The sequence below is a fragment of the Xyrauchen texanus genome, chromosome 44 (assembly GCF_025860055.1).
Source record: "Xyrauchen texanus isolate HMW12.3.18 chromosome 44, RBS_HiC_50CHRs, whole genome shotgun sequence".
Classification (NCBI taxonomy): domain Eukaryota; kingdom Metazoa; phylum Chordata; class Actinopteri; order Cypriniformes; family Catostomidae; genus Xyrauchen; species Xyrauchen texanus.
Window position 1 is genome coordinate 13,986,014 of NC_068319.1, and position 27,886 is coordinate 14,013,899.

The 27,886-nt window shown below is 38.3% G+C and overlaps 1 protein-coding gene across 4 annotated transcripts in view; it reads right to left on the bottom strand.

Moving 5' to 3' along the window:
* Positions 1-4: 4 nt before the first annotated feature.
* LOC127636489 (E3 ubiquitin-protein ligase CBL-B-like) overlaps positions 5-27,886 on the bottom strand; it is a 91,741-nt gene continuing 63,859 nt past the window's right edge. For 3 of the 4 annotated variants that reach the window (XM_052116971.1, XM_052116972.1, XM_052116970.1), the window contains 12 exons: positions 26,124-26,211; positions 25,777-25,908; positions 21,095-21,286; positions 12,656-12,823; positions 11,853-12,215; positions 9,912-9,997; positions 4,479-4,607; positions 4,123-4,187; positions 3,733-3,837; positions 3,112-3,270; positions 2,381-2,503; positions 6-2,056 (listed from right to left, as the gene is read on the bottom strand). In XM_052116971.1, coding sequence (XP_051972931.1) covers positions 1,806-2,056; positions 2,381-2,503; positions 3,112-3,270; positions 3,733-3,837; positions 4,123-4,187; positions 4,479-4,607; positions 9,912-9,997; positions 11,853-12,215; positions 12,656-12,823; positions 21,095-21,286; positions 25,777-25,908; positions 26,124-26,211 — 1,861 coding nt within the window. In that variant the 3' untranslated portion in view covers positions 6-1,805. Of the gene's footprint in view, positions 2,057-2,380; positions 2,504-3,111; positions 3,271-3,732; positions 3,838-4,122; positions 4,188-4,478; positions 4,608-9,911; positions 9,998-11,852; positions 12,216-12,655; positions 12,824-21,094; positions 21,287-25,776; positions 25,909-26,123; positions 26,212-27,886 lie in introns of all 4 variants that reach the window. The other variant, XM_052116973.1, reaches the window with a different exon arrangement.

The following is a 27,886-nucleotide window of genomic DNA, read 5'->3' on the forward strand; positions in this document are numbered from 1 at the left end:
ATTACAACACAAAAGCAGATGTTAATACTGGCGTTTATAAAAAAACATTTTGTCTCCACAAGAACAGATCACGGGTTACCAACATTACTGAAAGATGAAAATAATCTCAAACTTTTTAACAAAGTATAAATTAATTGCACACATCACTGGTTAAATGATTCACAAGGCATTTTCCAACAAACTAAATCGCTTGTAAAAAGAAGAGGGGAAATCAACAGAAATAATTCCCCTACAGACCTGTCAAAGGCCACATCCTCATTTGAAGGCCGCCTGGAGAGTCCAACTCAGTTCTAGACTTTCAAGTGTACAATGGCGAGAAAGACCAGTGCAAAATTACATTTCAAGTTCAAGAGAAAATCTGATAGGCAGGAATGACGCAGCCAGTGAGAAAGAGTCAAAGCGGATTGGCTTCCATTTCCAGGAATTCCCAATAGGCCTTGAATGAGTCTCTTTAAGCGACCTCATGAGTGACGTCACCGGAGTGTTGCGTTATATTAGTTTTTCTTCCATTTGTGGGCTGACATCGGTCACTTTAAGCTTTTATCATCACTTTTTCACATCTCCCACGTCAAATTATTGTCGTTTGACGCACAACGGCAGACAACATGTTAAGCCTCAGATACGATCAAATGGGAAAATTGCCAAATTTACATAGTAAATTACTCAGAGATGATGATAATTTGATTGTTTTGGTGTGTTTGCTGTTGAGTTAGCACTAATAACAATAGTGCACATCCAGTTCTCGTTTTTGCAGTCTCTTTTTGGATACAGTGTAAGTATTTAGAATATTTCTGAAGAACTAAGAGTCTAAGTAAATAGGGAACTGCTGCAATATTAAGGAACGTAGAGGGTTGAGCCTTCCATTTACAGAAGGTGAAACAACCATTATGACATTAGCTATCAGTAGCCCTTAATAAAACCCAAATCTGCTTAAACTGGAATGTAGAGATGCTAGAATTTTTAACAGATATCGACTGCATCCATTAAAGGAATTGCTCACCCAAATATGAAAATTCAGTCATCTAAACACCCTCATGTTGTTACAAACCTTAAAAAAGGCAGAAAGTAAAAGAACCTGATATTCAACATTCTGTCAAGCAGAATCTGTATTTCTCGCTTTGACATGGTCTCAAAAGTGTCACCGACACGGACCTCAAACAATCTCATGGCAGTTCTGATCTGGTTCGTCGTGATCAAGCAAATGAATTAGATAAAAGCGAAACGACCAGGCAAAGATCCATTACTGTAAAATGATGATACATAAAAGGCCAGGAAAGAGCAGCTGGGTTTATGTGCGTGTCGCAAGGGTAAGGCTGGTAGCACTGGCGGCAGCAACAGTGGCAGAAATGGTATGAAACTGGCAAGGCAAACAGTGGCTCAGAGATACTGTCACTTCTGTCCAGCCAATTCAAAAGATTAAATAAAAGCTTTGCGGCTGCAAAGTACACAATAAATCCACCACAAGAGGTGGATGGAGACCTCCGTATAAAAAGAAATCATATTTCAATTCCTCTCTTGAACGGCCAAAGCTGTAACGAGGTTGAGCTGAGCTCTGCAGAGTACACCAGTAGCCGTAAAGCCACCAAACGCCACATCACTGTAAACACAGGGCTTTTCTTTCTCCACAGGATTCTGTCGTCCATAGACTAACGCAACACTCCTTAGCATGACGGCAGACACTATTTTTTGTCTTGTTCACCAGACAGTCAATTCTGACCATGCAAGTGAAAGAGCAAGCAGGAGTTTGACTGTGGTTTGTAAGCTCCGCCAAGAGTCAGCCATAGTTTGAATCAGTTTGGTGTGGGCTACAGGATCTGCCTGGGAGCCACCAGAGCGAATTCACGCAAAATGTTCCGCGCCACGTCCACTTTGTTTTGCGCTATCATCAACGCTCTTTTAACGTCCTCGAAAGAGTAGCCCTCTCCCATCAGTTTGGCGATTTTGCCATCTAAGTTTTCTCGGGACGATTCGTGCGGCCTTCTGTGGATGTCTGGTGGGATGATGCGGGGAAGTGGTTTCGGGGGTCTCTCAGGTGCTCTATAGCAATCTCCGGCCACTGTAAACAGGAAACAAAGAACGTTTAGTCGAAATGGGCTATTGAGAATGGATTGCAACAGTTGACTAAAAAGATGCTGAAACACATTAAAAATCCATTAGAGGATAATAATTAATATTTCATAGAGCGCATTCATTTCAACTAATGGCTTAATTCAATAAGCCTGCATAGCTGTTATGTATTCAGAACAACACACTGTACTCTCAGCTGTTTTATCAGAATATTACAGGTATTGATTTAGATCATTTTTCTGGATGTGTGTTGGCAATACAGATTTTTCTGTATATAAATAATCAATTATGGCCAATTCATTTTGTACTGTACCTGAGGTTGGAGGCAGTTGATCATAGTCTTGTTGAGCCTGGAATGGAGTCTTCATGTTGTCTCCGGTGTGTCTCCGAACAGGAGGGTTGGGAGCAGAGCTATTCAATGCATCTATGAATGTATCTATGAAATCATACAAATAATTAGATACACATAATTTACACTACACTTTTACTATGGCTATATATACCATGCGACATTAGAAATGTGCTGTATGACTTTTTCCCTATGCAGATTTATTAATGTTAATAACGTTTTATATAATCTTTATATTAATGTACTATGATTTCATTATCATATGTTTTCAATTATTAGATATTAATATATTAACACATTATGTATTCCTGTTTTATAAACATATTATCTTTATTATATAACAGTTGATGTTTGGCATGGTGCAAAGTGGAGTTTAGTTGTTTACTATTGTCCGTTTAAGTATTTAATTCAATGGATTAATTGAAAATAGGCATTAACACATTATACTATTCAATATTTAAAAAATCCACTGGATTTAAAGAAAAAATAATATATCATGACATATACAGTACTATTAGCCTGATATCAAATAACTCGTACTGTGACATAAGATTTTAGTCATATCAAACCTCTATCATTTACGTTGAAATATGAATTGGATATACTGAACATTCTCTGCATACAAGTCAATTCGATTTCAGGCTATGTTTAGTAAAGCAGTGTTTGTGAGAGAGTTCAGGGTGAGTTGGCCTCACCAGCGCTAAGTAGGAAGTGGTCATGTCCAGAAGAGGGACGAGCAGGTCTTGGATAGGGCGAAGAGGACGAGGGCTCTGTGAAACTGTTCCTAACGGGGGGAGGAGGAGGAGGAGGCTGGGATGGGGGAAGAGAGTTGAAAGGGTCTTCCAATGGATATGCTGAGAGAACAAAGAGAAAGTGAGATTTTAAAAAGGCCTCTGCAGTCCCTTGTCTGACCAACAGAGGGTGATAAAATATAATTCAAGCCTGAATTGAAATGATTCTGAATTTGATATCATTACTGCTAGGTATATGTAGGTGACATGAATATGGATTGAATTGAAAAGCAATTTACTGATTTGATGGATATGTTCATATTTAAAACAAAAACATAATAAAAGGTGTTCAAATCAATGGAAGTGGAGGTTTGAGGTATCCATTTCAAATAAAAAAGTGCCACACAAACACACCTTATCTAGGACAAACTACTCCTTTAATATAATTAATTCAAGTTTTAGCTGCTCCTGTCCATGTGCTCATTTATACATAATACCAATGCCGTTACAAAACAACATTAAACTCTGCTAATCAGGCAGCCAATCAGATTGTGCCCCTGAATGAGGAGCTGTGTCAATTGCTACCTTGAGGGGGCAGCAGTATGTCATAGTCTGAGGGCGTCCTGTTGTGGAGGGGACACTGTGTGGTGTGAGCCACACTCGAAATCAACGGGCCAGAGTCAAACCCACCTGAGAAACACAACACAAGTTACACTTATCTAAATCTGGGGCAGGACAGTACAGGACAGACACTGGCCACTGAGACTTGAAGCTGGCTTATGTTCCAGTTAACATAAGAGCCATCATCGCATCCGCAATTAAAAATGTATAAATTTCTTACTCAACAACACTAATCTCCTGTTTTCTTTAGTCCCTGATGCTACAAACACAAACTCACACACAATCACACTGCAAAATGCAGAAAATGAGGATGATAGATGAGAGACAGTATATGTGTGTATATGCGTTTCTCACCATGCTCTGGAGGTTTAGGTTTCTTTATTTCTGTAGAGAGATCCGACAAGCCATTTTCTAAAGCCCTTTAAAGAGAAAAAGCGATTTCAGTGTGAAATGTGTAGTTACTGCAACTTTAACTCTGTTTCCTGTGCAAAGCTGATTCAATACCATCTGTCACAGGATCTTATATAGTCTAAGACAGGGGTTTTCAAAAAAGGGTCTGGAGACCCCCAGGGGGACATTCTGACTGGTTGCTAAATGGTTTAGGGGTGTCGTTAAGATGTATATCTACAGTAATTAAGTCATTCTTTTTTATTATTGTTATTTAAAAACAATTGAAATCTACGGTATGTCCCAATTTAGATTGTTTTTACCTGTTGGGTATGCGGTAGGGAATACAGACAGGCGACTGTGTGATGCAGAGGGGATGTGATGAGGGTATCTGATACTCGTCCTCAACTCTGTCTGTTAGGCTTCGGTGGCTGGTTAAGAGGTTGCTGTGTCTATAAAGCAAAGAGAGTTCACAATTACACAACACATCATACAGACCCATCTGAAAAAACACAAAATCATGACCACACCACACACATATTTGAAGTACCATCCAAGCCTGTAGCACAGTGTGGGTTGAGAATCATGCTGAAGTGTAATACTTTGGGTTAGGGAATTAAAAAAAAATAAGAGCTATAGTAATAATGGTGCTTGCTTCACAACTCATAAAACACCTTCATGTAAACATGTATATAGATGACAGTATGGTAACTGACAACATGGCACTCTGGAATAAAAGCACTTGACTGAAGATCTGGACAAGTTGTTTTAATGAGTCTGCATAAACAGACTATCTGCAGTCAGAAAGATAGTTACTGTGACATTAGCCAGTTTAGTCATCTTGTAATGCTGTAAGAAAGAGTCACGGGCCGGCTGAGACAGGCATAGACATCCAATATATAAACAGGCTAGCACCCAAAAAGCACATCTGACACCAGTCAAGTATTTACAGGGAGGAGATAGGTTTAACGTATAGTTCATCTAAAAATGAAACTGTTCTCATCGTTTACATTCCCTTGTGCAATCGCAGATGTGTATGGCTTTCTTTCTTCTGCAGAACACAAACAAAGATTTTTTGAAAAATATATCAGCTCTTTATAGTCCAAGTGAATGGTGACCAATCTTTCAAGCTCCAAAAAGCACATAAAGGCAGCATAAAAGTAATCCATGCCACTTCAGTGGTTTAATCAATGTCTTATGAAGCAATCCAATCAATTTTGTGTGAGAACATACCAAAATGTACCTAATTTTACACTATATCTTGACAGCAATCTCCTTGGCGATCGTGCTCGATTACGCTTCCTAGCGATATCTAGCACTCTGAGTAGCACTACTGCAATCGCTAGGAAGTGTACACAAGCTTGAAATCATGATTGTGCCCATGATTGCAATGGCAAGATGTACCGTGTAAAAGGAGATACATTTTGGTCAGTTCTCACACAAACCACTTCAGAAGACATGGATTAAACCACCGGAGTCATATGGATTCCCTTAACGCTACCTTTGTATGGACAAACAGACATTATATCTCCAATAAAATATCTTCGTTTGTGTTCTGCAAAAGAAAGTCATACAAGTTTGAGACGATATAAGGGTGAGTAAATGATGAGAGAATAATCATTTTTGAGTGAATTATTCCTTTACTCTATCCCTGGCATCAGTTTTCCACCTAAGCCATGGATTCTACTACAATGCACCATTAGAGGGCGCTTAAGACGTTTCCTCCACCCAAGATGATGTTTTAAAAAGGATATTTCCCCCTAAAATGAAATTCTGTAATTATTTAATTAAAAAGAAAAAAAAGTCATACTGGATAGGAACAAACAAAAGTGTACGTAAATGAAAATACACTTTTTATTTTAGGGTGAACAATCTCTTTAAAGATCATTCATCCCCAAGCTCTAAAGTGTTTAAAAGTGGTGTTTGTTTCAACAAGCGCTTTAAACGGTAATAGAGAGGTGTTTATCTTTAATAAAAGTCAACAAACGCAGTATAAAAATACCTAGAAAAGAGAGATAAGTGGATGGAGAGGAAGAGTGAGATGATAGGTTCACATGTTTAATTTTCTTTAAAGAAGTGGTAAGTGCCTTCAAGAGTTCTACGTGTGTATGCTCAGTAAGTGTATGATGGTGTGCGTTGCTCATCACAAAGAGTCCAGTGTGCCGAAAGCCAGTAGAGTAGTGTGCACAGCTGCAGCCTGTGCCACACACAGAGAGACTTACCTAACAACACAGTGATGCCATCCTCTATGCAATACATCACTGAATACAGATACAGCTCTATGTATAGATACACTACACACATATAGCTCTGTGTTCAGAACAACAACTACTGTAGTGTTAAGAGCCTATAGGTTTCATTTGATAAAGCTTTTACTAGTGGCAGAAAAGTTTTTCTTGTAGAACTAAGCTGATAAGAGCTTGACAATGTAAACATCAACATTGTAGAACATCTAATGAATAAATGTTTCAATTTTCTGAACAAACTGTAAGTGGTCTTTGCCTGTGCTGAACATACGGTTACAATGATAGGGTGTTGCAGGTGGTTCTGTGTGGTTGCTAGGTATTTACTTACTGGATAAAGTCAAAAGAGCCCACACAAAGTCTCTATGATATTGTGGTCATTAGATATAACTTGCTTACCTTCTTTAAGTCTATGGGATGTGTTTTGTCTTACACCAGGCAAAAAATACGTTAAAAACAAACGTCCAATCTTTTAGAAAAGTATTCGCAACATCCCTTTGCATGCAGCACTATCATTCATGTACGCAGCACAAACGAGTTACACATCAAAGTTCACTATTTGGGTTTAGGGGTTTGCTCAAATCACAAACTCTAATTATGATCAATAATAATAGTGATGCTTGCCTTCACACACACCACTAATAATGATGACAGAGAGAGGATAATTGTTTGTGACAAAAGAAAATGGATGGCTTGATGCCTGGAGTGTAACCTCTCAAAGACTGGTTTTGCTTAATACCCTCAAAAGCCCCACAGGAAGACCATCACTGCCAGATCTGCATGTGGATGTGTGTACACGTGCCCTTATGTTTGTTTAAAGAGCACATACTCTCTGGATCCTGGTGCTCTTCCATAATTGGTGCTCATGTGTCCAAACATTGCCGTGTGTGTGTTGTTCTGACAGAGCTCGAGATGTACAGGATGCAGCCTGCGCACAGCCGGAGATCAGCAAGATCCACGGAATAAAACTGTTCGTTTCTTTCTTTCTTATCACCAAGCCAGCATCGATGACTATTTTCATGTCAAAACCCAGGTTAAAATAATACAATTAAAACTAATAAATTGTTTAAGATCATTTTTTTCTAAAAACTATAAAACTAAACCTTTTCAAGGGTGTCAACAGAATAAAGAGTTTCCTCACAGGAGTAGAAATATTACAATCCAATAAAATATGTTTGATAGACAGTGGGCTCTGACATGATGAATATATGGGGGGATTTTCCCCTAGTAGTAGAAATTTGTGTGTTGGTCTTGAGTGGCCTATCAGAATGACACTTAGAGAAGAAACTTCTGGTCCCAGCAGCAGGATTTATTTCATGTAATTTGTTTGTTAAGCACTGATCCCATACTGACTGCCACTTGCTTTTGACATATGAATTTAAGATAGGTTTCAGATTTGTGGAAGGTATTGAGCACTTTTTGAGTTCTGTAGAAAATGCTTCTTTGGCAGCATTATCTGCTTGCACGTATCCAAAGATTCCACAGTGACCAGGTACCCAACAGAAGATGATGAAAAAAAATTTGCTTTAAAGGATGACAATTTGATTAAAATCTTCACAATTGTTGGGTGATCAGTTTGAATGTATTCTAGTGCTTCAAGACATGATTTTGAATCAGAAATAATAATAAAAATATCCCACTGATGTGCAGTCTCAATAAACTTTGGCATTGGCCTCTGCAGTGAAAATTGAGCTTTGGTCAAGGATACGTATATCCTGACATAGTTGATTTGTTGCAAAAGCTGCACACACATGATTTTCAGATTTAGATCCATCTGTATAAAGTGGAATATGTAATGGGAACATTTGCCTAATAACCAGAAGTTGTTGGTGATAATCATTTGGATGAGTTTTTGACTTGGTTTCTTGTTAAATCCTGAAGGATTTTTGGTTTTCTGAGGTCCCACGGAGGAATTTTGCAAAAGTGAGTTTTCCAAAATATTTAAATCCACTTTTAAATTCTCCAGATGAGGTTTAATATATATATATATATATGGATGTAACTTTTTTTTTTATACATTATTGAAAGTTGAGGTGAAAACACTTCTGGATAGGCCAGATTTTCTTTATTTGTGTTAAGCTTGATAGAGTATTGTAAAGCCTGCTTCAGGCATCTGTTTTTCAAAGAAAGCTCATTAGCCTCCACATATAAACTTTGGATTGGTGACATTCTGAAAGCTCCCAGAGCTAATTGTATACCTTGGTGGTGTATAGTATTCAAAAGTCGAATGTATGATTTTCTGGCTCAGCCATAGATTATAATTCCATAGTCCAGCTTTGAGCGAATTCATGTTATAATATATAACATAATGTTATAATAACTTGGGTCAAATATATTGGGTAGCCTTCCACAAGCTTAAAAAAAAATAAGTTGCTGGAATTTTGGCCCATTCCTCCAGACAGAACTGGTGTAACTGAGTCAGGTTTGTAGGCCTCCTTGCTCGCACATCCTTTTCAGTTCTGCCCTCATATTTTCTATCAGAATGAGGTCAAGGCTTTGTGATGGCCACTACAGTACCTTGACTTTGCTGTCCTTAAGACATTTTGCCACAACTTTGGAGGTATGCTTGGGGTCATTGTCCATTTGGAAGACCCATTTGCAACTGAGCTTTAACTTCCTTGCTGATGTCTTGAGATGATGCCATCTATTTTGTGAAGTGCACCAGTCCCTCCTGCAGCAAAGCACAACATCATCATAAAGGTAGTGGATTTAGTCTGGTCCAACGGCTGTGTCATGGGAACTTTTTATAGCCCTTAGTAGCTCTTCCATGGAAAATTGCTGGATATATGATTCCATATTGCTTGAGGAAAAGATCATCTTTCTTTTCTCTTGTTGAGATTGGATTATTTGGAATGTTGGAAAGCAGATTTCAATCGATTAATTATTTTCAAATGTTTTTGCTAAGATGTTTGTAAGTTCTTGTTTTGAAGTTAAAAGTGAATCTTGATGTTTGATATGTTGTATTTGTGGACCACTGTTCTTGCCCTTCATGCTCCATATCAAATTCCAAACTTTATTTGATGGAGTGCTTGCTGACAAGCTGGACACAAATCTTCACCTCTTGCATAATTGGTGCACATGTGTCCAAACATTGCCGTGTGTGTGTCTGACAGAGCTCGAGATGTACAGGATGCAGCCTGCGCACACGATTCCTGGCTCGCATTAACACATTCATAAAATCCACATGATTGTATTCTCTTCACCACAAAAAAACATTTGCAAGGAGGAAAAGATGGTCTGGAATGCCATCATCATGAGATCAGCAAGAACACTGTGGTTAAGCAGAGTAAACAGGTGATTTATTTGCAACATATCTGTAATCATATCAAGATTAAGTGGATATGAGTAAATTGGGCTTGGTAAACACAGTTGTTTGTTTAGTGAGGCTCCCTTTAGGATAGAGAGAGAGAGACAGATAGAGCTGATTTATGCTGATTATGATCAACGTGAACAAAAAGAAGGGCCGCACACAGGGCTCCAGCTGTAGGAGTGGCATGTGAGTGTTGCACTCACCTCTGATTGTGGTCCACCAGGGGAGGGGAGTGGCGTAGAGGGGGGATGTCGTACTCATCACCAGGTAACAAACCGTTGATGAAAGACTACAAAGAAACATGTACATACACAATGTTAAATAACACCTATCTCTGATTTTGTAGACAATAAACAACCTTCGAGACAGACAGACAAAATATCAAACTTCCCAACACAATAAGCATGAAATTGGGATGGATGGATGGATGGATGGATGGATGGATGGATGGATGGATGGATGGATGGATGGATGGATGGATGGATGGATGGATGGATGGATGGATGGATGGATGGATGGATGGATGGATGGATGGATGGATGGATGGATGGATGGGCATGTAGTGTTGTCATGTCAAACACTGTGGTCTTCAACTGTTCTTATGATCTCTGATCTGTCATTTGTTTAGTTTAATTATCTATGAATAGGTTACTCTGTATTACCATGTATTGTTCTATTAGGGAATACTGTATCATTTACATTCATACCTATAAAGCCATTTTGATTTGAATTGAAAGGAGAGGGAGAGAGAGAGAGAGAAGGACAGAGAGAGAACAAATAGTAAAGCCTTTTCATAAAGATCCTCCTTTTGCCTAATGAAAAAATAAGAATTAACTAGTCTTTGACAACCCTATCATTGAACTCTACAAAGCTCAGATATCTGTGCCCATTTATTTCACATATCAAGAACGGTGACTAATGCTGAACACTAGCTGTAGCCTGCAGGCATTGGGCTGAACAGAAATGTGTGGGCTTGTGACTGGAGAGCAGGGGCTAACCTCTCTGTGCCCACACTGTAACACTAAATTAATCCATACAGTGACACCGTGGCAAGGGACAGCAGAGATAAACTGAGAGAGTGCAAGACAGAGAGAATTTTACAGTCAATTGCTGGTTTCATATAATTGCATGTTGCAAACCTGTGTAGCTAAAAAGATCAAAAGATATACACACACACTTTTAGCAACCCAGAACATCTTTGATTTGTTTTTAGTTTAAAATGGAGTTTTAATGAGAGACCAACTGCAGCTTTACATACAAATATCTAACATTCATGTTCACTTTCGCAGGACATGCTTATTTAATATATAAGCTATTAATTGTCAGCAAGGCATGAATGTGTGTGTGTTCTGCATTCTGGTATATTAACCCACATGCAAAAACACATGCTGGGGTGGAAAGGTACTGAAAGGCACAGAATGTGTTTTAAATATCTGCTTATTAAAAGAGCATTAATGCCAGGGCCAAAGACAAACACTACACACAGCCAAATTTTACACCTCTGCTTTTGCTGCAAATATCATCAATGTTGCTAAGTAACAGCCATGAGGAAAAAGTGAATGTTTATGGCTTAAAATAGTGTAAGGGCAGTGCAGTTGAACAGGTACAGAAGGTTCTAAGTGAAGAGCAATGTCCAGACATTTTACACTAAAGAATGTTCTTATCTGATGTCCCAGGCTGCTTATCAAAGAAGGACATTCCAACAGGATTTCTTAGTGTTCCATTTCACTCTAATATCTAGTATCTGTGTGTGTGTGTGTGTGTGTGTGTGTGTGTGTGTGTGATCTCTGTGATCCAGAGAAAATGAGTTTTATTTATTAACTGTGTGTACGGATGTATTTATCCAAAAATCCTGAGCACAAACATTTTCACCAAGAATTCATGATTTATCAATAAGTTCCAACCTGATTGTATTCTTAAATGTATGATAAAATCTAAAAATGATTCTTGGAATAAATCTGCTTTTAGAAATATTAAATGATTTCAGCTGCAATGTTACAATAGGTTTTGTATAAAACGTAGCCCAAGGTATTTATTGTTTCAATGGTTTTTGAGGTGAGAGTGCATTTTTAGAGAATGTAAAGATATGATTGCAGAGAATGACGAATGGCTGTGGCTAAATATCCATTGTATCCATTTCTAACCTTACTACACTCTGACTGGGTGTTGAGTCGGTGGCTGGTCCGGTTCACCCCTAGGTCTGCACCAGAGCAGCTCAAGGGTCTCCCGTTGATGTGAGCAGGGGCAGCGTGGGCAAGTTTGGGGGAGCGGTCTGCAGCAGCAGTCCTGCAGTCTGACAGAGGAGTGCTTTCTTTAGGGCTCCAGGCCTCTAAGGGCACTCTTTGGTCTCTTGGCAGGCCAGAAGGGGGGGTTACAATCCAGGCGGCCCGATTATCTTGAGACATATGAGGGGGCCGTTCCGGAGGAGGTGGGGGAGGGGGGTCTCTCTGTGGGGGCGGAGGGGGTGGAAGGGGCTTGTCCTGTTTTCTGGACATGCCTGGTGATGACTACAGAGAGAAAAGAGAATTTTCGAAATTTTTGAACATTTAGAAACCAATCAAATTGAGTTGATAGTTAGAAAGTCAGAAATTAAAGGTGCACTTAGGGCAACATCAAACAAATGTTTCTGATAATTATTTCCATGTCATTGTAGAAATGCGCTATTTGATATCAGTTATGATTAATCAATTCAGTAAGGGTTACAGAGATTCAGTTGGTAATGTGATCTTAACATGTCAGCCCCAATTAGGTGATCCACTCCATGTAAAATAAAACCACTAATTGGTCAACTGATATGACTGTGGTCTTAACATTAGATGATTTGATTTGGGTGATTTTTTTTACATTTTCAAAAATACTTTTCATTTCTTTATGTAAAATATTTTAATGACAAAAACTGCTGAATGCACCTTTAAAATCTGAATCATAATTATAAATGCAAAGAAACCTTAGGTGATACTGTGGGGCTGGGAGCGGGAGAACGGATGAGATCCAGGCGAGGTGGTACAGGTGGAATGTTTAGGTGTGGACCCATGTGATCTGCACATGTTTTCCGACGCTCACACAAAGGGGATGAGTTTGGTGACATTATCGGTGAGTTCTGGATATCCATAGACTAAGGCAGGAGAGAGAGAAATAACAACATTAACTTGTGAAATATGTAGTGGTGTTTGCTTACTATTAATATTGCTCAATCTTGCTCATACTACATAATGATAACTCATATAGTGCAGCTTGTTGAGGAGAGGTATGTTTCAAAGAGATCAGATTTATAAAGAGGTCAGATAATAAAATGGGGGACAAAAATTCCCATTGACTTACACTGAATGTGGGACCCAAGCCATATCTAAGGACTAGAATATCATCAGAAACTTGAGTGGGCTCTTTTGAATTAGTCCAGTAGGCAACCTCCCAACAACAACCTAGAAGCACCCTAGCAACTACGGATGTGCAAAACTATTCATTTTCATAATCGACTAGTAGGTTGGTTGTTTGAAAGTCTAGTCCACTAGTCAATGTTAAAGCAATAATGTATAATATAGTGTGACAGGGCGGAGGGCGGGGCCGGGTCGTGATTTTACACACCCGGCCCCTTATCAGGCTAATCAAGCCTTCAAGAGGGATAAAGGCCGACTGCGGATGGTGGTGCGACAGAGAGAGAATCTTTACGGGCAGCTGTCCGTCCTATGTGTGTGGTTGTCACTTTTGGTTTAGTTTTATATTCAAATATTATTTATATTGTCATGCCGGTTCTTGCCTCCTCTTTTCTATTGAACTACTTTACATATAGGCTCCATTATGATCACATGACCCCGATCAGACACGTTTCAGAAGGATATATTTACGCTAAGCGCAGCATTTTAACATGGTTTCTAGGGCTAGGCGATAGAACGATGTTATTGGATACCGACGATGTCTTACAAAGATCTCGATGCGACACTCAATGACAGACGATGATCGACAATAACAGGAAATGGCAAAACCATGGATCTGGGAAGTCGTCAAATATAATAAACAGTAGCCCATGGTGTGAAACTAGCATCTGCTACCCACAACAGGCAAGCAACCTGTTAGATGTCTCAGAGTGACACATGACAAGAAATGCTGCTAGCAACAAAGACACACGCTTGAAGAAAAACACTTAAATATATTTTTTAAGAGTAGACAAAAGAAAAGCTGCTTGTGACTGATTCGCTTTTAGTTCAGAGGTGTACAGCGCAAGCCTATCTCGTGGAACAAGCGCATGTAAAGAGTTTTCACTCTTTTTCTCTATTTCAGTCATCTGAAAACTATTTGCAAGAATAATGTAATCTATGAGAATTCTGCAAATCATCTCCAATCATCTCAGGAGGTGCTGTGAGTTTAGTTCCCTTTATTTCTATGCGAATGGCATGCATTGTGAACGCAACAGTATTACCAAAATGCAATATTTATTAGGCTTATTTATTATGATTTTTATTGTCTTTACATTTATAATTGACTTTAGTTCTTAATCTGTAGGCTATTAATAATTTTCAACCTGGTGTCGTTTACTGATAATTGCGTGATGTCAAATGGAGCAGTTGGAGGTAAATGTTTAAATAAGGTGGTTAAATACGATTTTTTGATTACTTCAATCTTTCATTAAATTTTTTGCAATTTAAATTTAGAAATGTCTTGTGTTTATGTTTTTCATGTTTCAATAAATTAATACATTTTTTAAAGCAAAATCAATAAAACAAAAATTCACCGACCCTCGGCAGGGGAGCTGACGATATATGTATATCACGATATTTTTTAAGGCAATTATCGATAAAATAATTTTTACATTTCACCCAGCCCTAATGGTTAATACCGGTTATGCAACAAATAAATAGTCGTTTTACATTTTATTGCAAAAAACATCAAACATCAAATCATCAAAAATCAGAGTAAAAAAAAATAAAAATAAGAAAGGCACAAACCACCTATGCACATCCTGAATGCAGAATTATGCACTTCAATGTAATAAAAGAGAGCTTGGGAGTCTCAAGGCAATCCTCGCTGTGCATTTAAAAGCGCAAAACTGCAATATAACGCTGGTATACATCTAGTTCACAACACCAAGCAGTTTAAATATATATTACTGCAGCTATTTATGTAAGCAGCTTCAGACAGAATCAGCAAACAACTTTAGTCTCTCCAAAGCACCTAAAAAAAAGGATTTAATGCCCAAAAGTGATTGTCTTGTAATGTAACGCTTTGATGGCTGTAACAGCAGCAGTGCATAAATGAACTAAACTTAAAGCATTAAAGAGATGAAAGTTCTTGCAGAGGGTTTTACTTCGCTGACAATTATTCACTTTTAAGCACAGCAAGCTATAATCACACAAAAATGCTCTGGCTAACAGCATGAATATAATGCATATATTACGGTTCCCCTCTGGCTAACAGCATGAATATAATGCCAATATTACTTATTTATGCACAGTGCAAGTCATGGTTTAAAATTAGTAAACAAAGTAAGTGTAAAGGGCCAGTTTAAACAAAGCTTTTGTATTAACTGTAAGATGAATGACTAATATTTTTGATGTCCATTCTGGATAAACTGCAGAAGTTTCCATAGATGCATTGTCCTTTGTTAGTTGGCTTTTTATGTCTTTTGTTGGCAATTGATTGATAATTATGTATTCCATTTCAGGAGTGTAGTCCATCATTAGACCAAGTTAATGCAGGCAGAGATGAGTGAGGTGCATCACGGTTCAACTGGCTGGTCATTTCGGTGAGGTCTATCCTTGGACTTATAACGAAGTCCAAGGTTCAGGCAGTGGCATATGAAGTATCCCATGTCTTATGGTTGGAGTTGGCATCTGTTCATCCTCTGAAGTCCATCGTTTTAGACTGAAGTGATGTCTGGCTGGTCATTTATTTAGTCATCATCAGTCAGAGACATGTAGCAGTGGAGTCTGACAACAAGTAGGAAAGGAGCTGGATCTGGCCGGTTCTGGTGACCTCAGGATAGGAATCCCAAGGTTGAGACAGGGATACAAATAGAATGATATTAGCGTAGATGCCATAACATTTTTTGCAGAGTTATAGATCATGCAAAATGTTTCTGGTTCCGACAGACCTAACTAAAGCAGCCTAATTGTGAGTTGATGGATAAATTAAGTGTATGCCTGGCTAAATAGATGAGTCTTTAGTCTAGACTTAAATTCAGTGAGTGTGTCTGCATCCCAAACCGTGCTAGGGAGACTACTCAATAGTTTAGGAGCCAAACAGGAAAACCTCCTTTTGTGGATTTTGATATTCTAGGAACTATTAACAGGCCAGAATTTTGCGATCGTAATGAACGTGATGGAATATAGTGTGGTAGAATGTCACTTGAGTACTGCAGAGTTAGACAGTTCAAATCTTTGTACATAGTTAACAAAATTTTAAAATTAATACAAAATTGAACAGGTCGCCAATGTAACGACAATAAAATGGGGCAAACATAACCATATTTCTTGTTTCTAGTCAGCACTCCGGCTGATGCATTTTGAACCAATTGAAGTTTATTTATTGAACTTGCTGGACATACTCCCAGTAATGCATTACAATAATCTAGTCTTGAGGCCATGAATGGATTAATTAGTTTTTCGGCATCAGCAACAGAGAGCATGTGTCATAACTTAGCAATATTTCTGAGGTGGAAGAATGCTGTTCTACAAACATTGGAAATGTGATTTTCAAAGGACAGAATGGTATCAAATATAACACCTAATCTCTTCACTGTAGAAGACGATGTAACAGTAAATCCATGAACAGTCAAATTATATTTTAGCGGCTTAGTTTTAGAGGCTTCTGGTCCAGTAATTAGTACCTCTGTTTTGTCAGAATTGATTAGAAGGACAGTTCTGGCCATGCAATCTTTGATTTCACTGATACACTCTGCTAATTTGGAGAATTGTGAAATTTTGTCTGGTTTTGAAGAAAAATAAAGTTGGGTATCGTCGGCATAATTCCTGATTCCTGATAATATCTCCCAGGGAGATATTATAAGCATATATAAGGAGAAAAGTAGATGCCCTAAAACTGATCCCTGTGGCACTCCATACTTTTGTTTGATTTGACAGGTCCTCGTTTACATAGACAAAGTGGTAGTGGTCTGCTAAATAGGACCTAAACCATTCTAATGCAAGTCCACAAATGCCAACAAAATTCTCAAGCCTATTTAAGAGAATGTCATGATCTATGGTGTCGAAGGCAGCACTAAGATCTAAAAGCACTAGAAGAGAAATGCATCCACGATCAGATGATAGGAGCAAATCATTTGTATCGCTGATAAGTGCAGTCTCTGCACTGTGGTGGGGCCTAAATGCTGACTGACATTTTTCATATATACTATTTCCCTGAAGGAATGATCATAGTTGGGAGGACACTAACGTTCTAGTAATTTTGACATAAATGGTAGATTTGAAATCAGTCTATAACTAGCCAATTCACCAGGATTAAGCTGTGGCTTCTTAATAAGCGGTTTGATAACTGCCATTTTAAAGTTTCTTGGGACATGTACTAAGGATAACACAGAGTCAATAATATTAAGAAAAGGTTCTGAGATTACAAGGAATACCTCTATTAAGAGCTTAATTGGTACTGGATCTAACATACATGTTGTGGCTTTTGATGTTTCAATAACATCAATAAGTGTGAACACTGTACTATGGTGTGAGGCTTTTTTTATTTAATTTTCTTTAATCAAATTGGGGTGACACTATTAAGTATGCTAGAGAAGATTGTATTTAAATGTTCTGTTATTACATCAAATTCTTCTAGACTTTGTGGCTTACTGAGTATATGAGATAGATCTGGAAGATATTTAGCGAAGCTATCTTTAGTGGTCGAAAGAATAGTTCTACCTGAACGATAGCGTGGTGTGGATTGAGTAACATTAGCTGATCGCAGCATACAAGAGAAGAAGTAATGATCTGAGATGTCACTGCTCTGTGGCAGAATTTCTATAGTATCAACATCAAATTCATATGACAGAATTAAATCTAGCAAATGATTATGGCGATGAGTTGGTCCCATCAAATTTTGTCTGACTCCAAGAGAGTTGAGAATTTCAATAAATGCTAATCCCAATGTGTCATTTTCATTATCTATGTGAATGTTGAAGTCACAAACAATTAAAGCTCTATCCACAGTAACTACTAGATCTGATAGAAAATTTGCAAATTTACCAAGGAAATCAGAATATGGCCCGGGTGATATATATATACTATAGCAAGGGCAAAAGACAACAGAGGATTTTATTTGTATCTGGTGTAATCCCATTAAGCATTATTAGTACAAAAGACTTAAGCATATATCCTGTCCAATGATTAACAATAAAAACTTCACTGTAAATTGTAGCATCACCTTCTCCTTGACCCTTCAGACGAGGCTTGTGTTTATAACAATAACATGGGGGACTAAATTCATTTAAAATAATATATTCATCTGGTTTAAGCCAGCTTTCAGTCAAACAGAGCACATCCAAGCTATGATCTGTAATAATTTCATTTACAATTAGTTTTTTGATTTAAAAAGATCTAATGTTTAGTAGCCCTACCTTTATATGATGTTTATCTTTCATTTTTGTGTTTTTGTTTTTTTTTTTTGTTTTACCTTAATCAAATTTTTTTTTAAATAATTTAGTGCGAGTTGTGTGTTTGGTAGTTCGGGGAACAGACACGGTCTCTATATGATATCTAGGTGATACAGTTTCTATATTTTGTAGTTTATGTGATCTGTGTGACATCTCAAGGCAGCTAGCAGATGTTTGGATTAGCCATTTTGTCTGCTTCCTGACAAAAAGTATTGTAGTCAAATACTATTTCTATCAAGTCTATGAGCCAAAATATTAGAGAGGAGAGCGTCACCTTCCCTGTAGGGATGGAGTCCGTCTCTCTTTAGCAGGTCAGGTCTACCCCAAAAACTCTTACAATTGTCTATAAAATCCTATGCTATTCTCTGGACACCACTCAGACATCCAGCCATTCAGTTACTCTAATCTACTACAAATATCATCACCACGACAAGCAGGGAGAGGGCTAGAGCATATTACAGTGTCTGACATCATTTTTGTAAGTTCACTATCTCTAGTGATCTCTGACTGGTGAAGCCAGACATCGTTAGAGCTGACATGAATAACAATTTTAGACAATCCACGTTTAGCATTAGCCAGCTCTTGTAAATTTGAGTTGCAGTCAGATGCCCGAGCTTCCAAATTGCATTTAACAATAGAGGCTGGAGTCTCTATTTCCACATTCCTTACAATAGAATCTCCTATATCCAAGGCTATTTCAACATGATTCTCAGTGGTTGCTCCACTGAATGGGGAGAATCGATTGGAAACCCTAACAGGAACTGGAGAGTGGTATCGCTTTGCTGAGAGAGTATGCCGCCGAGACGTCACCCAAACGCCCTGCTATGGGGGCTCTACATCCGGAACCAAAGTGTGTGTGTTGCTCGCTGATCTATCCTCATCCGAAACAGAATTTACCGGCTTCTCACTGAACCCCACTAGCATTCAGATGCGTGTCTCAATCTCATTAATCTTCTCCATCAGCCTGACTAATTCCTTACACTTTTCACATGTAAATCCCTCACTGCTGATGGAAAAAGCTATAGTAAACATGTGGCATGTAATGCAGGAAGCAATAACACGAGCAGATACCATGACTTACCGCAATTGTTTGTTGTTGTTGGTTGTTCCTGAGTGACAAGTGTTGGAGATTGATGGGAATCCCTCATGCAATAGTTTTTTGTTATGGTTGTTCTTGATAAGCAGTGCTTTGAGATCAATGCAATAATCCGTGTAACACAGAGGAGAAAACGGTAGTGCATGTTAAATGCACGCAGTATAATCGTGCTAAAAATAGAAAGCAGATGCATGTGCAAAAACGCAGGGGAAAAACCCTGATGCGTGCTGAATAATGGCATTGATTAAAGATTAAACGCGATGCAAAAAAAAAAAAAAAAAAAAGCTAGCAGGCTACATACACAGATTCGAGCTAGGCGCCAGCATCAACAGGAACAGGAAGTGACATATCTTGGTGGCAAGGCACAACATTCACATTTACCAGACTGGCAGGACTGATGCTCCCACATAGCAATGCACTGGCAACCAAGCACCACTCCCAATTTCTTCAGAAATTTTTTAAATGTAGATATCAGTGCAAAACGGAAAAAACTTGGTGTTGCTCAGGTCTTGGTCTTTATTAAGATAAAAGGGCTTGAAACAAACAAGACAGCAGTACAATAAAATGGACAAAGACCAATTCATTGTTGTCCATTATTAGGATTATGTGCAATGTTATCAAAATGGTGCATTGTCTACATAAATTGCCTTGGGCAAGTTAGGGTATTCAACTTGCTAATCAACTAATTGTCTCATTAACACATCCATGAACAGGGCAATTGCAGCTGGACAGCTTTTGTACATGGTGCAGAAAAATAATTATCATGGAAAAAAAAAAAAAAAGAGGCTGCTAATTAAATTTGCTTCACAAATCGCACAGCAAAAGTGAAATAATCAAAAATGAAAAATGGACTGTATGTGCCCTGCTTTATAACTTTATAACAGAGTACAAACTACCTCACACCCACTAAGAGACCAATATTCTTTACAAGAATGTTCTGCAGTTCTTGCAAAAAAACGACTTTACATTTCAATTCAAAAATGTTCCTGCCAGAAGGTGCCCTCCATTCCTCTCAAAGCACTATCATTTAATGAGAATCCACTAGGTATTGCTGTAGAGGTTGCATCCTCATAAGGCAGGTTCCGACAGGTATTTTTTCTAATAAAAGAGACTGACATTTATGCTGGTGGTGGGGGTTCTGAGTTCTTGCAGCAATATAAAAGGATATAGAGCTCTTTAAAATCCAGTGAAGAATGAGACTGAGAACACTAGAAAAAATAGGATTGGTCCTGGAATGACGACAGTGACTGATAAAGTCTTATCTACAGAGCAGGATTGGGCAAAAGTAAGTAAACTGATAACATCAGTAAACTAAACCCATTTTACTTTTGTTGTGTGACATATTTCTGTGTGATGAAAAAAAATGGAGATGGGACATGACTTTAACTATCGGGAACTGATTGGATCATGGGAAGTGGGCGGTTTCATGCCAGAATGGACCGATGTAGCTAGCTGGCTGTGGTCTCTATTTGACAGCTGGTTTGAGGGAAGGATTAAAAAAAACAAGAGGGCTTGGTGATGTCAGTGTAAAAGCAAGTTACTTTTTACAAATACTTTTTTTCGTTGGAACAATTTAATACTGTTGAATTGTGCAAAATAGCACCAGGAATGTTTTTGAGAAAGTAAACAGGGTCCACTTTGATTTTATGTTCACTTAAATGTATGGGAATCTCAAGAATAAAGTGCTTTCGATGTTGTACCTTCTTGATATGGTCTATGACCAATGAATCCTCTCTGTCATCATCATCGTCCAGGTCCAGCATGGGGGAGCAGAAGTGGTCCAGGAGGAAGCATTTGGCTCCTTCGTTGCGTGGGTCAAATGGATCCACGATGATGGGCTCGGTCCCTTTGATCTCACAGCGACAGAACGGGCAACCCTGACCATCAGAATCCTGCAGAAAAGACACAAGAGGACCACACTGATTTTTAAACCGAACATGAAAATTAAAAACATTCTCAAAACGTTCTCAACTGGTTTTGCTTCAGGACCCAGTCTTTACATTAAAAACAAATGTGACATTTATTAATATAACTAACAATATATGACCAAACAATATGCAAAATTACATTCAATATGGAAATTCACAATTTTGTTACTGCTTAAACATTAGCATTAGTGATTTAACAACCTAACACATGGAACAAACATTGGGTCAATTACTATATTAGTATTTGCCATATTACCAAGTGAAAATGTGGAAAGCATTTTCTTCTCCCTTAATATCTTAACTGTACCCAACTCATTAAACGGTGAGTTGCATTTTATGATGCATTGTTTTTCTCCAGCTGTACGCAACCCTATCAGAACAGACCTCTGGTCCATTGCTGGGTTGCGTACCACCAGTTGACAGCAACTGCTTTTAACAATGCTCAAACAAACGTATAGGGCTATGCACACTAGCAATAACTCGAAAACATACATGCACAAAGGCTCCAACACATGTAAAAGTCCAGAAGACTCTTACTCAAAACAGATATGAGCACACTCATGTGCACGCATGCACACACGCCATAGCGCCTCTGGTGATATTGATCCCAATGGTCTTGGTCTGCTTATTTGTATAAAGCTGTAAACACTGACAGACTGTTGTGGAAATATTCCTCTGCCATGAGGAAGCTCTTTACTAGCAGGATCTGAAAAACCATTGCTTGATTACAAACAGCTGGAACACACATGCCACCCCCGACCCCAACCCCCCAGGCCAGGAACCAAATGTATTTTTCTACAAACCTTTGCTAGCTATGTAAGCTAGACACACAAACACACGCAAGGTCTTTTTCAATCAGCTCCCTATTTCAGTAGTCCTGCACAGGAAAGAGATTCTGACATTTCTAAGGCCATTGAATTTTAAAAATTTAGCAAATTCAGACTTACTTTCTGTCTTTCAAAGAGATTTGAATGTGCACGAAACGAGAACAATCCTGCACACTTTTATGTATTAAAATTGTTTGAAGATTAAAAAGACAAAACTTATTTCTCATTTATGTTTCTTCTCTTTCATCGTGGAGTTGTACTTTTTAACATACAAAACGAAGATGCACAGTGATATGTTTCACAGCATTGTTGTTGATAAATATCAGCTGCATTTTAATGTGGGACCTTGTAATTCTGTCGAAGGTAATTGAGTCAGGATTACAACACCCTTCCTAGTGCCTTAATTCTTGGTCACGAAATGCTGATGCAGGATGTATGGACCTAAGGAGCAGGATGAGACACAGCCATAGATTCCGGTCACTCCATCATGTCATCGTGCTCTGCATCTGGTGGCAGCTTACACATGGCAAAATGAAAAACAATAATTTTTCATTTCCTCCATTAAATTTGGAGAATCAAAGTGCATCAATATTTACAAGAACAAAAGATGATCATGGCTGCCATCTGGTTTCAGGGGTCGTGAAATACATCAAAGCATAGTTTGAAACCTAATCCTAATTAAAGCCATTGAAAGGAGAGTTTAAGCACTCTAGGACTGAGAGAGATTTCTTGATTTTTGAGGGCTTATGACCATTTTATTGCTGGTTCGAAAAATTTTATCAAAGAGAAAACTTTTTGAGAATTCAGTCTTTCCCCATTCAAGCAGATGTCTTAAGCCTCTTGGAGTAATACTTGTTTGCCTATTGTCTAATATAGAAAATAGCTGCCCTGAGGCATTACCGAGATGACTTTTCTAATGGATTAAAACTCTGTGACCGCTTTCAGTGTGTGTGTGTGTGTGTGTGTGTGTGTTCTTAAACTTACCAGAAAAACAGCAATACATATTAATGTCCCTGCCAGCTAGAGGTGAGATGACACTTTCCTAGGCTCTTAACCAGTATAGAGCATTTAATGGTTTATTTAACAGTCAGGTCCTTTTTATAGGCAGGTGACAGGTTAAAAGGGAAGCCACTCATGCTGTTTTAGAGAACGAATGAGCTAGCGATAGCAGAAGAGATTTAAAGAGCCCTCAAGACTGACACAAAAACACTGACATTACAAATCCTGTTGACAACACAGAGATTTCACACATTCTCACACTGGCACAAACACAAGTCAACACTTTAATCTGAACTAAAAGTAAAGGTCGCAATCCAAGTCACACCACATAGCTGCAAACAGAAGCACCCTGTTACATCTTTAACATAATCACTGCTTTATAAACACCAATAGCTCTCATAAGGGCTTTTAACACTTGAAATTGTTAGCCTCGGGTTATTCTAAATTCCTGTTAAACAGAATCCTGGGTTATCCAGTTTCATGTTTCACAATGTTCATACTTTACCATGGGTTAATATTGAATCCTAGGTGTTCATGTTCCAATGTTTCACATTGTACATTTGGAAACCCCAGGTGAACATTCTTATTTGCACATTTGTAGTGTTAATAACAATGATTGCACGAATACAGCTCGCGACGGACATGCAACCTGTCTTCTGTGGAAATGTTGCCATAAAAATCTGCTCTTTGTCATTCGTCTTCTTAAATATGCCATGAAACACAGAATACTGTCTCTTCATCACGCCAGTTATCACGTTTGCCATCACTGTTCAACACTTGTAAACAGCACATGAAAGTTAGGGAAAGTTTCAGTGACTCTACAAATTGCATGAAAATTAAATGAGGTGAGAACTGAAGCTAGATTTGTTGCTAAACAACTTTCCTAAACATTCTAACACTGCATCGTTTCACACTGTATACCTTTAGCACCACAATGTGGGGTTATCCCCGGTAATAAAAAAATGTACTAGCATTTGATTTCATATATTGTGTGTTTCTGAAATTAACAGCATTTTTCTTAAACTTTCCCCTGAAGTTGTCCAAGAGGAGTAACCAGGCATGTAATTCATCTCATTAGCAACAGTATGTTCAACTTAGTTTGACAAGCAGAAAGAATCAAAATACTTTTACTTTAATTTGATCAGTATATCTATTATTTTATCAGCTTGTACTTTCTTTCTTTGAAAATAAATGAAACTTGGTTTGATATTTTGTAATCGAATGCAATGACCTTCATACATTTTTAAGTGTTCCTTACTTGTGTTCTAATTTTCTATGGGGGGAGGCTGTAATGTTTATATGAAGTGCTCTTCTGAAATCAACGACCTTGAGCCTTGTCACTTTAACACTGCATCATGCAATACAGAACACAGATTCACAAACACAGATATGAGTGGAACTCAACCTCTCAGTAGCAAATGGTGTGGCTGTTCTAGGTTCAGCAGAACATAATCTCAGAGTGCTCTTTTCTTCCACTTGGCTAAGGTTTGCATCTTTTGTTGGTAAGTTATCAGAGCTGAGTTGATGCTTACGTGGCCCTATTTTCCATAAGAGAAGCTCTAATGCTGTGACAACACTCAAGATCAGAATATTTCTGGCAGTACAGCCAGTACTGAAATTGTAAACACATAAACAGTACATATCCCCCACACTATGTAATCATAAACACCCTTAATCAGAGTCATACAGTGATACACATGAATACAAGGGGTGAGAATCTTTATGCAAATCACGATCCAACTCTAAAATGATCTAAATTTTTCCAGCAACAATGTAGGGCACAAATCTTTGCTGTTGTTTGGTCTCTTAAAATGAATGATGAAGTTTTTGATGAAATGAAGTTTTGTCCTTGACTTTCAAACTTATCTGAATGCTTCTGCGTACGTTTGTTTGCACAGTCAGATGGGCCTCTGTGCAGTTTTTGCTGTTATCTGTGAGTATTGTCCTCCGTATGATTTCAATAAACAGAATTTTTATATTAAAAATGTATTTAAAATTATGATAATGATTCTAGATGATCATTCCAGAATCATTTTAGAAAGAATCACAATATTTTGTTGAATTTTGTTTTTCTTCACAAACCGACACTCAACAGATAAAAACAATCAGACAGCACACTTTCACTGCCCTGTCTGCCTTTCCTTCACCTGCCCACTGTCGTACCACTTGCATCTGTGATCAGGACAAACACAAGGGCAATGGCAAGAGAGAGAGAGAGAGAGAGAGAGAGAGAGAGAGACAGTCTACCTGCTGTTCGTTCTCCTCTGAGCCCTGATGGTGTTAAGTATTCAGGTCAATCCACGCAATTAAAGCACTTCTAACAAGATCCATTAGCTGAGCAATAGGCATCACTGGAATTATTGTATGTGATACAATGAGTTGCACCGCAGTGCTTTCAAATACAATGAGTTTACTTTATGCATGAGAGAAGCTGTGACAGCTTTTTGTGTGTAGTGGTTGCACATGTGAATAACATTTAGCTATTTTAGCAATAGCAATCAAGCCAACTGCATCGTCAGGATTCATTCTAAATTGCAAAGATTATGCTTAGAGATGTTGTGCATAGCCAGATTTATAACTTTGATGTGTGGAACTGTATTTAAGCTTTATGACCATGTTTATATGTACCTGCCATGATGTCAAACAGGAAGTACACATGAGGTGACCACACGGCTCGATCTTTACGTCTTTATCGTTTTCGGCACAGATCTTACATAGCTGAAACGTAGAGCCCATCTCACAGTACAACTCATACTGCTCCTGAAAAGACAGAAAGAGAAAGTTTATTGAATTTAATAAATATAAAAATGTTGTTACAGTTATAATTTTATTACAATAACCAAATGTTTTGCTCTGTTGTATTGAATGTAAAACTGTCATGGCAATTAAAAGTACTTTAAAATTGAGAGAGAGGATCAGGAGAAACAAAATCGCATACAGCCTCTTTTGTACAAAAACACACATCAGTCACTTACCTGGGTGACCTTGATGTGGTCATGTGGGGTGGGTTCACACAGGCCGGTGAGATCTGGGTTATAACTGCGCCCATCAGGAAACAGGTAACTACAGAGATAGAGAGTTGGAATGAGATAAGTTACAACATTTACAATTTAACATGTCTTGTCCTGTTTCTCCTCTAAGCAAATAGACAGCCGAGCTAATGTCACCTCATAAGCAATTGCCTCTGTGGCATCTCCATTAGCTGTGCTGTGAAAGTGGGCCACATTTATAGCCCGTCCAATCACCTGATCCTCTGCAGTGAGAGAGCAGCAATCAAACTGCATTTGCAGCAGGGATCAGACATCTTGGATCAGGTAATTAGATGATTAAAGAGAGAGAGGGATAGGGACGCATCCACGAACCATGTCAATATGCTCCTTTTGTGTGTGACTGTTGTAAAGATGGACATTTTAGTCATTTAGTCTGGGGAGATTCCACATTCACTTTTTTTAATTATTGGTGTATGTACCTACACATCAGATGGACATTCTTTGCCGAAGAAGCGCTTCTTGAAGTTTGTTCAGCGCCTTGCAACACACTTTACAATAAGGTTCCATTTGTTAACATTATATAATGCATAAGGTATCATGAGCAAACAATGAAAAACGTATATATTTTTTACAGTATTTATTAATCTTAATTAATGTAAGTTAGTAAATATACAATTGTTCATGGCTAGTTAATGTCAGTTTATAGTGCATTAACTAACTTTTGACTATAATAGTGTTGAATAGATTAATAAATGCTCAATAATTATTGTTCATTATTAGTTCATGTTTACTTTTGTTAACTATTGGTAACAAACGGAACCTTATTGTAAAGTGTTACCCAAAACTGCAAATTTAGTTAACTCACTTAAATTATGACGCACTTTTGGGGCGATCAGGGGTGGAATGGCCATCGGGAGAACCGAGCGGGCCGGTGATTCAGCCGCAAAACGTGCCGAATGGGCCGCGATAAGCAACAAAGAGCCAATGTATTTTGTCTAGAGTTATGAAAGGATATCAGATTGATAAACTGAATGGGTTACGGTGTGTGGTACAGCTCAGATGGTATGAGATTGGCATGTGACACTGGGACATACAGACGGAGCTACAAAGCCAGAGTGAGGTTGAACAGAGGCAGCTGACACATCAACGGTGACAGCTACATGAAGCAAAACATGCACATGATGCCTCAAACAGACAAGCCAGTAAGACACCTACCAACAAAAAGAAACAGAGGGGGATAGAGTGTTTTGGATTTGTGTGTGTTGTTTGTTTACAAGAGAAACTGACAGTTTATAAGGACATACTGCACTGCCAGGATGCTTCAGAGACAATTTTTTACGACAGAAGCTGTTTTCAAGAAAAAGGTCAAACAGAATAGAATAGGAAGATACTGACTTTGGACCTTGATCCAGAAAATACAGATTCTAAAACTTTTAGGTTTATATTTGAGAAAGAATACAAGTTTAATGGTCCAAGGGTGCACATTCTGCATCACTAGTGGCATGAAACAGAATTGAAAGCCCAAAAGCATCTCATACAGTAGTGTGTGTGTCTGGAGCAGTACTGCCAGCTTTTCAAACAATGGCAGATTGGCGGACTGTCTGGGAAACCTGTTTGGAATTTATTAGTTTTGCAATTCCATTTGGTGCCATTAGTGGCACAGAAATTATACACTGCAACTTTAAGCGGGTTACAGTTTAGTTAGTTAAGTTTGAGCAAGAATAGTTCAGTTTACTAGTGTTCGGCCT